The sequence below is a fragment of the Sturnus vulgaris genome, chromosome 1, assembly GCF_052056855.1.
Source record: "Sturnus vulgaris isolate bStuVul1 chromosome 1, bStuVul1.hap1, whole genome shotgun sequence".
Taxonomy (NCBI): domain Eukaryota; kingdom Metazoa; phylum Chordata; class Aves; order Passeriformes; family Sturnidae; genus Sturnus; species Sturnus vulgaris.
Window position 1 is genome coordinate 14,471,167 of NC_142243.1, and position 15,932 is coordinate 14,487,098.

At 37.1% G+C, this 15,932-nt stretch overlaps 1 protein-coding gene across 14 annotated transcripts in view; it reads left to right on the top strand.

Annotated features, from left to right (window-relative positions):
* Positions 1 to 15,932, top strand: part of ARHGAP12 (Rho GTPase activating protein 12) — a 75,343-nt gene that overhangs the window by 41,849 nt on the left and 17,562 nt on the right. For all 14 annotated transcript variants that reach the window (XM_014880385.2, XM_088159804.1, XM_014880386.2 and 11 more), the window contains 4 exons: positions 5,440 to 5,565; positions 8,817 to 8,891; positions 11,628 to 11,689; positions 13,293 to 13,374. In XM_014880385.2, the coding sequence (XP_014735871.1) occupies positions 5,440 to 5,565; positions 8,817 to 8,891; positions 11,628 to 11,689; positions 13,293 to 13,374 (345 nt within the window). The remainder of the gene's footprint in view (positions 1 to 5,439; positions 5,566 to 8,816; positions 8,892 to 11,627; positions 11,690 to 13,292; positions 13,375 to 15,932) is intronic.

Sequence of the window (15,932 nt, forward strand, 5' to 3'; positions counted from 1 at the left end):
AGCTGAATGCCTCTGGCTAAAAATGATATTTCAGATGGAGTAGCTTTGACAACTGCTGAAAAGTCTATTAAGGCTCATGATGAGTGTGACCCAGCTTTCTGCAGTGGAAGAGAAGAACATACTGAATTAATCTTTAAAATGGATAATAATATTTTAATCATAGTTTCTACTGGATTGTGCAAAAGACTCAGTTTTCTGATCTGCAGCATTCTGCTGTATCCAGTTTCTGGTTCTTGCCAATTATAAAAAAAACAACAAAAACAAACCAACCAAACCAAGCAACAAAAAAACCCAACAAACAAACAATTAGAAGTTAGATCACTATAATGAAATATGTTTATTTCCTGTGTAGCGAAAGAGTACTGTCTAAATTCAGGTTAAGAAGGGCTACAACCCTATTCCAGAAACCTAATTTTCTAATAGGAGTTTTATGACTTAAGCAAATGAGAAATCTCTGTTCAGGGTGAGGGGAATTCAACTCATCTCAGGAGTAGGAACTCCCTAATTTCTGAAGTTTCAAAAAAAACCTATCAAAATGACCAAAAAATAAAGATGTGAAATCTATCTAATAAATAGCTCAAATGAGAGTTAGAGAGAACAACTTAATAAAAAGTAGAGATTTTTAATCTCTCAAATTTTCAAAATACATTCCTGGGCCAACACCTGGCATAAGAGCATGATGCTTGGCCCTGCTCTGAGTGAGCTCACTGATCCAAAGTATCCTTTGGAAGAAAAATGTGTGCACTGTAAGCCTCAGGAGTGAACTCAGTTTTAGTGTTAATATTTACAGAGAGTGACATTGCAATTGCATGGGTTCTTCTCACAAGTTCCTGCAGCATAAACTCTCCTTGCTGTATCCACAGAGGAAGCTGGAGGAGCTTCATTTTTGGCAGTGTTAATGGACCAGACCTGAAAACTGTCAGAGCATGATAGCTGAAAAAATTACAGTAAAACAGGGTGCAGTAATGTCAGGAACATATAATGCAATCAGATGATAAAAGAAAATAAATACAAGAACATGTAAATAAAGCTTGGTTGTCTAATGGTAAATTTGTCTTGTTCTGAGCTGTGCTGCTGGATTTGAGGTTGTTACCCTGTGTGCTGGCATTTAAGTCTACTGCAAGTCAATGCACTGGGCAGTTTCATTAGCAGTAGTGACATTCTTGTCCTAAAATTTGGGATTGGCTGGTGGAAGTTCAGACAGCCTCAGCTGGTGTGAGGATCTAGGTGGTTTTTAATAACACAAGTTGTTAAAAGAACCGAACTTGAGTTAAATATGAGAAGGCAGTCAGGATTTTTTTTTCCTTTCTCTTTAACATATCTATTTCTACTCACAAAACCTGGTCTGATCTTCCTCCTTTGTCCTGGGGTTTAGTGGCTCCCACCTCCCCCACAGCTTTTGCTTGAGACCTGCAGCAGTCAACAAGGGCTTGGGGCTGCTCGTCAAAAACCCTGAGGATTAAAAGGGGAAGCAGTGGATGTCCAAGGCAGCAAAGTGAACAAAGTAGGTTATCCAGAGGTGTCTTTCAGTCACTGGTACATTTGAGCTAGAGCTGCTTGTCCCAGTGGTCTCATTCTGCCTGGATTCTGTTCCTTCCGTGTGGCTGAGGCGTCCAACTGCTGCCACCCTGACATTCTGTGGCAGAGAACAAGGAATCTTCATTCCCTAGAGAAAGGAAGGGAATAAAACTCCTTAAAAGGACAAAAATAATCCTTATTTATTTGTGGAGATTTAAGAAAAATGTGTTACTGATTTAGTTGATAAGAAAAGCAAAAGTTTTAACACAGGTGCTGCATCTATCACAACAACAAAAAAGTTTATTCAAAGCCAGGGACAATAGGAGCACTAGAAAGTCGTTTTGTTCTGAGGCAGCTTTAATTTTTTTTAAAGGAGGTTCTTCTATTTTAGACAGTCTATTGGGACAACTGCAAATAACATATATGAGATGCTAAAAGGTACTAGGGTAGCACAATGGTTTTAAATGCTGCTGGTTTTGTCTTTGCAGTAAGGTAAAATGCTTTACTTCAGGTCTTTACCAACTTTCAGTATTGGTTGCTTCCTAGTCTTTTCTATTTTAGCCCACCCAGTTCCTTTGTCTGGCTGAAGATGTTGCTGACACAAATCAAGAAGAATCTTTTTTCTGTTTCGATCTGTGCCATCTCTGAATAATGGGGACAACTGCTACAAATAACTTGGAGGTGTTACATTTGTTTCAGCCACAATTAGGCTAGGATAGAGCCTTGAGCCATGCCATGTATCAGCTTAAAATTACATTGAAATCACTCAGCCATTTGAGAAGGTTAGAAAATTTTTTACTGAGGCAAAGAAAACCTTTAAGTAGCTGGAGAAGGTATTAAACAAATTCAGCAATGAAAAGAATACTGTGTGACCTAAATTTACACCACTGCTGTCCTTGAACTACAGCAAGAACTGTTACCAAAAAAATCCCTGTTTTGCTTGGTGTGTGCAGTCAGGGAATGAGCAATTTGCTCGTGCGCTCATGTGTGGTAAGAGATGCTCCCAATGAAGTGGGGAGCAAGCTGGGGTGATGTGCCAGAGAGAGGTTGGTGTAATGGGACAAATTGGAGTTTGTGGAGGATTTCCAAGGAGCAGTAGTGTGTAAATTTGGAGCTGTGTTCTACATTTTAAAAAGCTTTAGAGTTAGGAAAATAACACTGCACCCTAAGAAGATGCTGTTAAGGCATGTGGTGTAGCAGGGGTTGTTCCACCAGGCAATTTGAACAGGTCAGTTGTATTGCAGAGGACAGCCCTTGCCTGCTCTCTGTCTTCAGGATTACACCAAGTCTTAGGCATAGAAAGCCTGATTATGGTTATGTAAAAATAAGATTTTGTTTGAGGGAAGGCAAGCCCAACCTAGTTTCTGGTAACAGTGGTAAATACCTCAAATGCAGGAGGAGAGAGAGCAGCTCCTCTGCAGGTGGGAGTGCAGGTAGAAAGGGAACTGGACCTGAAGCTGTTCTGCAAGGCTTTTTGACCTGAGGTTGGGTGAGGGCAGAGTGAAGAGCAGCAGGGTGGTGTCATCCACCCAGGCAAACCTTCCAGTTCTGGCCACCTCTCCCTGTCCAGGGGACTCTGCCTGGTCCCAGAGGATGGTGAGTTCTGCTGGACAATGTGGGGTAGGAAGTGGTGTCTCTATCTTCCTCTGAGTCTCTTTGGAGATCACAGGCCAATTCATGCATTTTGAAAGTGGAGACTTGTCTTGAGCCCAGAAACACAAAATGTTTTATTTCTACATTATTCTTCCCCCCAGTGTGTTTTACTATTTATAATGAATAAAACAAACAAACAACCTCATAGACATCGGAGAAAAAAAGATTTACTTGAAGTTTCTATTGTGAGAAAATGGGGCAAAAATGTCAAATGTTACCTTTAAAGACTTGTCAGTTTACTAACACTGTTGGTATCACCAATGCAAATTATTTAAGCTGCTAAGATACATAGAGCTCAGTGTTCCTGAGTTGTTAGCAGTGTTTTGTTGATGAGCTCCATATACTGTTGTACTTGTTAAATATGTTTAGTAAAACTTGAATTTCATGTTATAGTTCCTTTCTCCTTCAAGGTGGGGTTGTCTGTTAGAGAAGTTAACTCCTGATGGCTTGTGTTAGTATCAAAGGCACTATTTAAATATAGATCACCTGTGCCCGTATCCTAACGTTTAAAATGTACTTAAATTCAAGATAAAATACTTCAAAATACGTATTTGTTTATTCAACTCCTGGAGTTACTCAAGGAAAGTGTGTGGAAGATTTCCACAAATAATGTATACCAGTGTCAGTAATGTGTAAATCTATTTCTGAAATAAACAGTTCTGTTTTATAGCAAGAAATAGTTGGAATTGCCCACCTAAATAGGTTAGAGCTGCTGCAAGGAATGCTGTTTGTTGCAGCCTTTGTGATTTAGATGTAGTTTCTCTGGAAATTGTTTAGATTTTAGTTTTAATGCTGGCAGGCAGTTTAGCTGCACGTTGCTCAGTGTGCAGCCACGGTTTGGGTTGTGGGAGCACCAGCAGAGTGGATATTTCCTTAACAAGAAAGCAAGGCAGGTCTGGGGTCCTTTCAGCATCTATCATGGCTCAGCTTTTGATTTAACAAGGAGACAAACTGAGAGTTACTTAAACCTCACCACTCTAGGGAAGGAGTTGTCATGTGAGTGGGAATGTGCTGAAGCCAGTACCAAGGCAGGCTCAGAAGTGACTTTCTGCAGTGACAACCAATGTATTTCTGTCTGTACATGAACTACTGAATTTTATTCTCAGTACTGCAACATCCATTCACTTGGGAGTGTTTTACTAGTCTTGTGCATTTTAAAATAATGTAACAATATGCTAAAACTATTTATCTGTGGGCTTATTGGAGCATTAACTCTGTTCATAGTAAAATACAAAACTAACTCAAGCATCGTGAGTGCTATAGCTGATTCTTTATTTGAGCAATAAATATAACTGTATTATGCAATTTTGGTTAGATTTAGTGTTTATGTTGTTTAGGTTAAACCTTGCCATGGGTTGTTGGTATCTGCAGGTATAGGTTATTCTGTCTTTGAACACCTGAGGCTCTGAGCTTATAGCAGGAATCAGTAGCAAAACTGTAGAATTCAGTGTCCTTGCAAAGATTATTTCTTCAGACTTCTCAGGTGAAAGGGGCACTTCACTTTTCTTTGTTATTTCCTACCTAGTGGATTCTAGAGCTTTACGTGACTCCACAAATGCTGCCTTAAGTTTCTTTCTATGTGCAGATTTTAATCTTTTGATACTGACTAAAAAGAATGAGATTTTAATAAATTACTTAAAACCTCCATACACTGATGTTGTCTTTTCTTGTTTGTGTTTTCAGTATAACACTTTGTCTGAAATATTTTTAGAATTTTTATATGTATCAATATATTGTGATGATGTAAAATGGCAACATTATTAATGAAAAATATGCTGCAATTGTGAGATCTAGCTAAATGCTGTGTCCTTCTCATGAAAGAGTCATACCAGGCAGTCATAACAATCTAAATATCTTACTGCAGGATAATAGGTTTTCTTTTTCTTACAGGAGAGCTAGTCAGGTGCTGTAGTACTGTCAATGCAATATGAAGACTGAATGTTTTGTATTTCCTGTAATTCCTTGGTGGTTCTCAATACCCCATTGGGTTGCAAAATCAGCAGCATCTGCTGCAGAAGAAATCAAACATCTCTCTGCTATTTGAGAGTATTATCCCAACATGTCAGTCTTAGTTACTGCTTCAGAGAGGACTACAGGAGAAAGGACAGTTCTGAAGACTACATGCAAAATAAAGCCAAGGCTGTTTTCACACCCTTGGGTGGTGACAGCAGGAGTCTGAAAGCTTGCACTATTTAGGCATATGAGTGGTATGTCCAGGCCTTTGCATGAATTAGATTCTACTTACAATTTTATTTTTCTTTTCTTTAGTATAATGCTTCACCACAGCAGCAGAGAGATATAATAAAGAGTAGGAGTCTGGACAGAAGGCTACAGGAGCCAATAGTTTTAACAAAATGGAGGCACAGCACAATTGTGCTGGACACCAACGACAAGGTAGGAGCAAGTTATCAGCATGCTGAAATGCCACTTGTTTCTGATGTGTGACATATTTAATGTACCAGAAATGACTGTACCAATTTCTGAAACTTCATTTTTCTTTCGGTCTCTTGTATCACTGTGTATAACATGCAGCAAAACCAAGGGCTGTTCAGCAGCTCCACTACTGTTACTTTGTGAATAGTAGCTCTTTTTCTTGCCCTTGAATATTTTAACTAGTGTTAGTTCAGGGGAAAAGCTGTGCATGGTTACAACAGCGTTGTAATATTGTTCTTGAAGGGCAGAGGACAGTACTGGAAGTGCTGAAATACTTGGCTTTGATCCTCTCCAGAGCTAGTCTGAAAAATGCTATGAGTCAGTACCAACAAAAACTGTTTTCTGCCCATTCTTAGGGCATATTCTTGGTAATCTTTTTGGGCTGTACAGTAACAGGTGCTGTTTAAGCCAGCAAGGAGACAGGGCCTCTCCCTTGTTCTCCCTCTGCTTTGACCTTTTTCCTAGCCATTTCTGCTTGTGCTGGGCCATTCTGCCTGTGGGTGAGGAGAGCTGATGTGACCTGAGCAGGGGGGAACAGAAACAAGTGCTGACGGTGGTGACATGCTGGTTTCTGTAACTTCCCTGAAGTCCATCCCAAGATTAATGGAAAGTGAAATAACTTGGTAGTGCTGAAATCTTAGCACAAACTTCTCAGAATGAAATACCAAGAAATGGCATTGTAAGTTCCCTTCCTTAAAATTCTGAGAAAAAAAAATTAAATTAATGCAGATTTGAAAATGTAAGGAGAAGCCTATGAATGGCCTTGTGTAATCACAGATGTCAAAACCAAACTTAAATGGACAAAACACAGTAGCTGAAATGACAATAGATCTGCTGCCAAGAACGTTACTTGCTCGACCTGTTGTTTCCATTTTAATGGACTTGCTTTCCATGAGTTGACTTAGCTCTTCAGAGCAGGATGTATTGGATTTGATCTGGAGCTTTTGAGTTGTCAGTTTGGGTTATATCATGTGTGGTGTTGAGGAGACAGTGGGCTGTGCTTGGCTGGAGACTTTGCAGCTCTCGGCATTCATTCAGCTCCAGCGATTCTGGGATCCTGCTGCTGCTCCTTTCCCCTCCCTCCTCCTCCTCTTCCTCTGCCTCATGCATCCTTCTGTACTCAGTTGTTGTGGCACTCCATGAGACACAACCTAGATGGAGCCCTGATAAATCAAAGCTGAGTGGACACTTCTAGCCTCATGTGCAGTTTGTGCTTCACAGGTATGAACAATTTTGTTGGAGATAGCTTGAAGTTCTGGCTTCGCTTTTAAAGGAAGACATAACTTTTTTATTTTTTGGCATAAGATGCACTGCTGTTTTGGAAAGAACTTTATGTAGTGCTACACTGAATGAAGAAGTTTTTGTAAAACATTGAGTAAGTGGAGCTGTTTACATTTCTTCAGGGCTCAGTGTTCACATATCAAGAACTTAAACCTAGTGAAGCAAACATGAAAATGCACAAATGTTATGGGTAATAACCAAAAGAAACTCTATTTGAGCTGCATTTGTGAAGTCTTAAGTCAGCAGCCTAGAGTTCCTTTAACAGTTTCCAAACATGTAGGAGGCATGTGTTTTTTATTGTTGAGGAGAAAATAGTTTATAAAGAAGCACAACATTAATGCTTTGAGAAAATTTAAAATGTATAGTGGAGCAATAAACTAATGTTTTATGGAAAGACAAATAATTTTTAGTGCATTAATGCAGCTGTTTTATTACCACTAGCAGGCACACTGTTAATATATTCTACTTTAAATTAGTATGTGGAAAGGGAATGTTTCATTACCACAAATACTGGATTTTTTGTTCCAGAGTTGCTTTTGCTGCATGAAAGCTATCTCAAATTCAGAACAAAATAGAAAGGAAAGCAACTGGTATTTGTCTGGATAGGCACATGAACACCAAGCTTTCTTTTTAGCTATCTCCTAGGGAAGCTGTTTTCTGTTTATTTTCCTTATTTGTTTTTTTTCCTGGAAAAACAATGGAACTGAATTGTGTGAAAATAAGGCAGTCAAAAGCGTACTTGAAATGTGTCAGAGTGAAAGTATGGGTTGCCAGGGCTCATGAGTATTTGATGATACCAAACGTACTGGTTAACAGTTTATTGGCTGTGGCACATATCTGGACATAGCCATCAGCTAAAAAATTGAATAAGCATAGGAAAAAATACCTTCCTGGGAGGGACAATTGATTTTCTTAATTTGAACAATTGTTTTTTTCCTTTGCAGACATCTGAAAATATGAAACATTTAGGCTGCTCTACTTAGGAGTGCTAAAGTTCTCTGTTATTCTGCTACTAAAAGGACTAGTGGGCCACTCCTCTAGATAGATTTGCAAGTGAATCTTAAAGCACAAATGTGCAGAGTGCTATGTATGCTATGTATGCTGCAAAAGCAAACTGGGTTTAGGAGAGCTATCAAGGGATTTAAAAAGAGAGGGGGAGAAATGTGTTAACAGTAACAGAGAACGAGTGATGTTTTTCTTCCATTTGAAATTCTTTACCAGATTTTCAAGTGTTTTTGTGCAAGGCAGCCATTACTTCAGAGGAAACACACATGCCTTTTTTTTCTTTTTTTTTTCCTTCACATGGGCAATTTTTCTTGTTTTCAAAGATTTAGTATTTTGTTTTTGTCTGTAGTTAACAGTTCAAAACAAAACCTCAAATCTACCCCAAATCTCTAGAGATTTGCAGTGTTTGATTATAAGGAGATTAATGATCATGACTCACAAAAATTAATAAAGTTGGTATGTGTTTTTCTGCATAGATAACTTTTTAATGCTAATCTTGTATTTACTAACCACAAAGAAACATATCATATTCTTTAAAATCTTACTATTTGTATATGGTATCTTGCCATTATTTTAAATATACATCATAATTTGATAGCAATGTCATACAAAAAAATCTCCCCCTTTATAAGGATGAAGGCTTTGCTTGAAGCTGATGCAGCATGTATTAACGTCTTTTTTCAAATGGTTATATACACTAATTAACCCAGCTTGAGTGTTGTCTGTAAATCTTGTAAGAACACTGTTTAGTAAGCAAGCTTAGAATGTAACTATCTGAGAATATTATGAATGCTTAAAATAAATACTTTTCTAATCTATGAGTGTGTAAAAAGAAAGAGAAAACATCTTTAGGTTAAAAAAATATAAAGTAATTGTATGAAAGATAATAACAGTACCTGTTGACATTAACTATTTGAATTTTATAGGAATCATCAACTGCTTCTAAGGCCGGTTTTCCTGAAAATGAGTCATCTCCTTCTTCACCAAAGCATCAAGCCACAGTCAGTATGCCAAGTGTTTAAATAGATAAGTAGATGTTGTAGAAACTGAGCTATTCATGACTAGAGAATTGAGGGCAAGCCTTATTGTTCTTGGGAAAAATAATGGGATAAAGCTATTTGAAGCTTTGCATTTTAAAAGGAATGCATTACATCCAGCTCTGCTTTCCGGGGAAAGAAAAGGGAATGTCCATGGTTTAAATACAACTTAGTAGATTAAGTTAAAAATTCACTGTGGCCAAGTTGTGCCAAATTAAGCGGAAGTCAGTTTGCTTCCTCCAACAGTGACATCTCACATAGCATCTTGAAAAGTAAAAACAGAAAATTCGCCCTCTTCACAGAATCCCTCACTGTTAGTCAGTAATATTGATCTCTAATTTTGGCTTGTGTTTGTCTTCTTAAAGAGACCTAGAGGACCTGCCATAAATAAACGATGTCCTTTGGATTTAGTAGAATAACTTCTGGGAGAAAAACCTAAGCCTGCTAAACAGCTTTTTTTTTTCCAGCTTATATTTTAAATGTGACAATTCCCTTTTAAATAGTGGGAAATGGGTAAAAAACTGCATTTTATTTTTTTTTTTTAAATTTTGGAACTGTGCTGCATTAGCACTGAAATAAGCAACTTGGTCGGTTTTACCAGCCCCTTGGTAGGTACCTCAGGGCATTAAAGGCACAAGTTCTCCTGTTTCTTTCTTACTCTGTGTGCAGGGGAATAGTTCTCTGGCTTAGTCATGATAATCCATTTCTCACAATACTTCAAACAGTTTTTCACAATAAAATAAACGTTGTTTATTAAGCAAGCATAGCTGATAGCCTTACACAAGAGCAATTATTTCTGCATGTGGTCTAATTTCTTTAAATACGTCTTGGATCTTGAATTTTTGAAATTGTATTTTGTGGAAGAGCTCACTCCTGATTTAGATAATAGAAAAAAATCTGTACTTTCTTTAGCTGTTCCCTGGGATTTAAATATTCCAAAGAAAGCTGGTAAATTTTTGAGAATTTTGATCCTTAACCTGCTTTCCTCTTCTTTTCCCTGATTCCATTAATTTTCCCATTAGTACCCCCTAGTGTTGCTGCTAAGTAGGGCAGTGTGATATTTTGAATAATTCTCTGGAACATCCCCACTGGTTCCACTGTGAGTAATTGATTAAAACCATTATTTATTTTGGGAAGTGAGCACGGGTTGCTCAGTCACTGTGGAAGTTGGTGACAGGCTGTTCTGCTTGTTAAAAGCCAAAGGTTGGTTAAAAGGGTGCAATGCATGGGACTGTTGGTCCATAGACCACATGGATCACAAATGGAGTTGTATAAAGAACAGGATAATTGATTTGTCTGGCCTTTTGGAGAGTGGACAAGAAGGGACTCACTTCTTCTGTTGGAAATACCAGTTTTGGAAAATAATTCATCTGTCACTGGCTTGGAAAAGCAGTTCAGACCAGTGAAGATATTAAACTGAGTAAGACCAGCTGTTACCATTGAACTGGAGTAATATCTGATCCACCAGCTAAGCACCTTTGTCCTTGATAATGTGTCTTTTCTGTATTTTATGTGCTGGGCTTGAAACATGTAGGTAGAATTTTTAAGGTCCATGAAAAAAAAATCTGTGTCTCTCATAAGGGTGTTGTCATGGTATCCCAGCAAAAAAAAAGTTTTTGAAAATTGTGCTATGTAGTTAAGATCCATTTAAATTTGAGATTTGGAGGAAAATTCTGAGCAGGATTTATCATCTATTTTCACTGGATCTAGAATTGAGGTCATTTGTTTAATGATAAAACTAATTTGGATCCATTCCCTAGTTAATTCTTTCAACTAATAGCTTATTTCATACATTAGGAAATGTTAGAAACTGTTACTGAAAAGGAATTGATAAAAAAATAATTTTGCATTCTTTTAGCACCACTGGCTGGTAGGACAAGGCTAGGGTGTCAGAAGAAAATGGTAGATTTTGATAGCTCATGTTAAGATGATGGTTTAAGTGAATGGTTTTATCCTAGAATGCTTTTTTGAACATTCCTTCATTTTATTATTTTTAAGAAACTAGAAATATCCACTCTGAATATTTGAAACTTGCAAACAGCCTTCTTGCTCAGCAGTGCTCTTTTCCTACCAATCACTGATTGGTCTTTACATTTTTTTTGTAGGCATGCTAATATAGATGGTTTTCATCAACAAGACATAATTAAGTAGTTTAACATTCTACTGCTTTCCATGGGGATAGGAAAAAAAGAGGACATCAAAGAAATGCTTCACTCTTCTGTTTTTAACATGAATATTTAATTTTTTTATGCACTTCAACTATGTTTTATTTAAAATATGAAATTATATTAACATTAATAGGAAGAATTCGTATGGGAATTTAGGCTGGTTTTTTTGCCAGCCACCTCATTTTTTAGTAAAGGACTGTTGTGTTATTTTACAAATCATTATAAATTTACATTCATAATTTTCACTGTTTACTATCACAAATTATTTCATTTGGCTTGTCCAAAGAACCTTGGCCTTGATGAAGGAAAGCTTTTTACCCTCTGAATGCTAGTAAGTACTTTCTCAGAGGAATTTAGATTTTGCTGATCTCTTAATATTTAAATATGCTTAAAGACAGTTTCTTGAAGTTATAACATGAGCAAAGATGGCTCATTGCCAGAAATGGATTATTTGAGGGACTGAATTCTGTGATGTGATGTTAATAGAAGCAGATATCTTTTGTATTTCTTATGTCTTACTCTTATCTTACAGGGTCAAGAAAAGTATGGGTTATTAAATGTGACAAAAATTACAGAAAATGGGAAGAAGGTTCGGTAAGTGTTGGACTTGAAAAGTGCATGTGCTGAGGGTTTATGAAAGGTCTTTTGTATTGGGACAGCATACTGGGGTTTGCAACTTCTTACTTTTTGTCTGAATTTGCCTTAGAGGTTTCCCTGCATGACACAGCTTAACCTTACCCCATGTGTTTGTCCAAGTGAGCTAAAGATAATGGACTGCAGAAAGCCAGAGGCTCATGTATCAGGGCTTCACACAGGCCAGTGATTTCATAAAGGTGTATTGATGAGAGACAGCTTTTTAGACTGAGATTGATTGATTGATTGATTTACTTAAGAGCAAATCCATATAGGTTATAGTGTGTTTTGTTCCTTGGATAAAATTGGTTTAAGAGTAGCTTTCAGACTTTCATTTGCTGTCCCTTAACTTCCAAGAAGTGTACATCCATGTTCTCCCTCATTCTTCCTTCACTGTGCTTGTGAAGGGTTTGGAGCAGTGTATTGCCCAATGTCAGTCTCCTGTAGGTGATGAGTGACCTCATTTGTAACTTTTCTCTGCATCCCAGGCAGCAATTTGCACTATAAATCATAATGTGTAATCAGGTGATGCTGTCTAACTACATTTCTGGTGTGTTGCAAAGCATCAATGGCAAATACTGTGAGGAGGTGTGGCACATCCTCAGAGTTAATTTAGATTTGCTTCTTGCCTTCTCCCCCCATTTTTTTTCTTTTTTGGTTAATTTAACCTTTTAGATCTAATAATATGTTATATCTAGTTCAGTGTTTCCCAGACTTGTGATACATGCTTGTCCTGAGGATTAAATAGCCAACACACAGCTGTAATTGTAGACCCACCCTGACCTAGTCCAGTGCAGCTGGGCAGCACATCTGACCTCCAGAGCTGCTTCTCAGAGTGTGGTAGGGCTGGGTACACAGTAGCTTGTGTGAGCTGCTGCTGGTACAATGTGCTGCCATAATTTACATTGCATCTGCTGGAATCATTGATCTGGATTGTTGCACTGCTGAACAGAGAGATGCAACCTGGCCATCCTGTCACTTTGAGAGCTGTTAAGTAATAATTCATGTTGGGCAATGGGAATAGATATTCAGGGCTTGTCAACACCTTCTTTTTTACAACCACGTCAGGAGGATGGGTCTGCTGGCATAAAATCAAATAGTCAGACAACTGAAACAGCTCATTCTTTCTCTTAATTTTTTAGACGTGTAGCAAATACTTTACTGCCAATATAAATGAGCTTATTACATAAATATGGGACAGTTGCATCTCAGATCAACGAATTTCAGAATTATGCAGTAGTTTGGCATGATCTGTTAAGTACACAGTGAGCTGAGCGTTCTGGATTAGCCTCTTTGAAATTATAATTGCATGGTGTTTCTCTTGGTGTACTGCTTCTACTACTAATTAGCTTTGTTTGATTTAGACTTTGATGGTCAGGCTGGAATTGTTAACATATGTTCACTTCTACAAATATGATAGCAATTAAGACTTACTGATGCCACTAATGACTATATATGTGCTTAACTATATTAACATACAGGTCAGCTGAGCAGCAATGATCGACAGTTTAAATATCTGCTTTCAGTATCAATTTATTTTATGTTTGTTTACAATTATTTACAGAAAGAATTGGATGTCATCATGGGCAGTGTTACAAGGGTCATCACTACTGTTCACTAAAACCCAAGGAAGTGGAACTGGCTGGGTAAGCCCAGGAACAATCCCCACCCTCACTGAAGTATTAGTAATGTAAAGCACAATAAAGTGAAGCCCTCTTATTTGCAGGGCCTAAATACCTATATATATACCTAATATAGAAAAAAATACCTGTGTATAAGTTGGCAAGAAAATAGTTTAGTGTTACAATTATGATGTAGCAAAAGAAGAAAACCAATTGTATGTATGTATGTTTGACAGGCAAGAACCTGATAACATTCAGGTGCTCCTTAGGCTTGAAGTTTTTTCTCCAGGCCAAATACTTTCATGTTCTTTACTAATATGTTTGTCTAAGCAGTTTGTGTGTTTTACCATTCTTGGATATTTTTCATAAACTCCAGGTAATTTTGAATACGATACACGTGATAAAGAAAATAGTCTGACACGTGGCTTCTTGCATTGGCCTATTGGGCAATGCAGTCTTGTTTTCCTATGATTTAGTCTCTGTCTTGCTGGATTCCATATTTTGTTTTAGATCTTCATAGTGCATGACAAGTACTTGAACTTATTTTGTTGTCTGATGAAGGCCAAAAGAGAAACATCACACTGAAGATGATGATTATTCAATTTATCACCTCTAGTGTAATAGCACTATCATTCAATTTGCTATATTTATCCATCTGCATTATTATATATAGAAATGGCTCTTTATCTACAGCTTACGTAGCCTCTTTTGGAGGTCTGACATTAAACTGTGTGGATGTCCTGTAATAACTAAAGACAGGCCAGAGCCAGTGTTTGTTATTTCCATGTATTGTCATGTGAATTCCAGCAAAATTACCTCAAACAAATCTGTGCTGTGCTTTACTGATCTTTCTACTTGGCTCACTTTCTCTTGCTGTGCTTTGTTATGGGTAGTGAATTGGAATTGACAATTCCTTTCCGTGGTGTTTAGTTTTTTTCAGACCTGTAAATATATTTTTCCCTCCTTCTGTAGAAGGGTTGGTTGGAAAAAAATAGATGAGGATGGATAAATAAAGTTTGGAGTAGAAAAGAATGAAAAAGGTAAAGTAGAGCAAGAGGTCAAGTAGAGGGAAAAGAAAGGAAGGAAAACCAATAAAAATGAAAGTCATGAGAGAAGGTAAATTCCACTGTATGGCAGGAAGTGGATTTTGGTAACTTCTGTGGTTGACTTTTGCAGCCAAGGATCTAAAAAGTATTTCTGTTTTACAGATATTAATATGCATGTTGCAAAGTACAAGTTTTGCCTAGGTAACTAGTCAAGTTCCAAAATCTCATTTACGGCTACTAATACTCTTAATTCAGGTGTGGCTGTAAATCAAAAGAACTGTCTTTTTCAGCTCTGTGTTGATATCATTAAAACACACAATGCTAAACTGTTCATGAATATATGATAATGTTTTAAATGATGTGTGCCCAAATTAATTATCCATAAAATATAAGCAATAAGCAGAGTTGCATGATTTATGGGCACTAGTGTTATGCCAGATAGGATAATTTAAAAATAAATGAAAATCTTAACAAATAAATTTAAAAATAAAAATGTATAAATTCTTTTGATAATTTGAGTGGACCAGAAGTCCCATCAGCTGTATGTACTGTCAAGCACTAGAGCAGGGTCAGCAAAATAAATATCAACAGTACAAAGAGAATAAAATTAAGCTGGAAATATTAAGTGAGAATCTCTTTCAAGGACTTAATGTTTTAAACCTGCATAATCATAGCTGACTTTGTTGATATGTAACTGAGTGTTCAGCACACACTCTCTTGGTCTCCATAGGAAATTATTTTTTTTTTTAGGTATTCAGAATTCCACCTTACCTCTCAAAGTTTGTTCTGTGTCCATATTCTAATAAGGTGAAATCAAGTGTAACAGTTTCACACATGATAAGAATTACATTTCTTCCTCATCTTACAAGAAGAATATTTAGCATTCGTCTAGTGATTGATATAACCATATCTTCTTTTTTTGTGCATTGTTTTTTGACTTCATCACTTTTCTTCCTTTTTCTCATCAAGTCATTTTGCCAAGGGGGCTCAATTCCTGAGCTCTTGCTCTCGCTGCTTTCTTCTTGGAAAAATGCTCTCAGTCACCGACCTGCTGTCACCTATGTAAACTCTGCCCAAGTTTCAGCTGTCACTGTATGTGTTCCTGTTGCATGCCTCTTGTCACTGTAAGGCTATTTGCCACTAATCCTGAAAGTAAACTTGAATTTTTCCAGGATTTAGTTTTGACACTTCATATAATCGCTCATGTATCTTGTTTGTTGTTTTTGAAAGTCATCCAAGGTGCAACTTAACACAAGTTTATTGCAATAATCCTGTAATTGTTCCACTGGAACAAAGTAGAAAGCGTTTCTGGTTCATTGGTGCTAGAATTATAATCCCAAATTTGCCTACTGTTTGAACCTCTAGTGCCTTGACTAATAAGCAGCATGGTATAGTGAATTTTTTAACAGATATTTTATTTTTTCTAACACAACTAATTTAGAATCTTTGTATGGTGCCTATGATACCTTTGATACAATGGTGTACATGTTGTTCGATAAATCTAGCTGTAATTGGAATATCCAAAAATGTAAATAT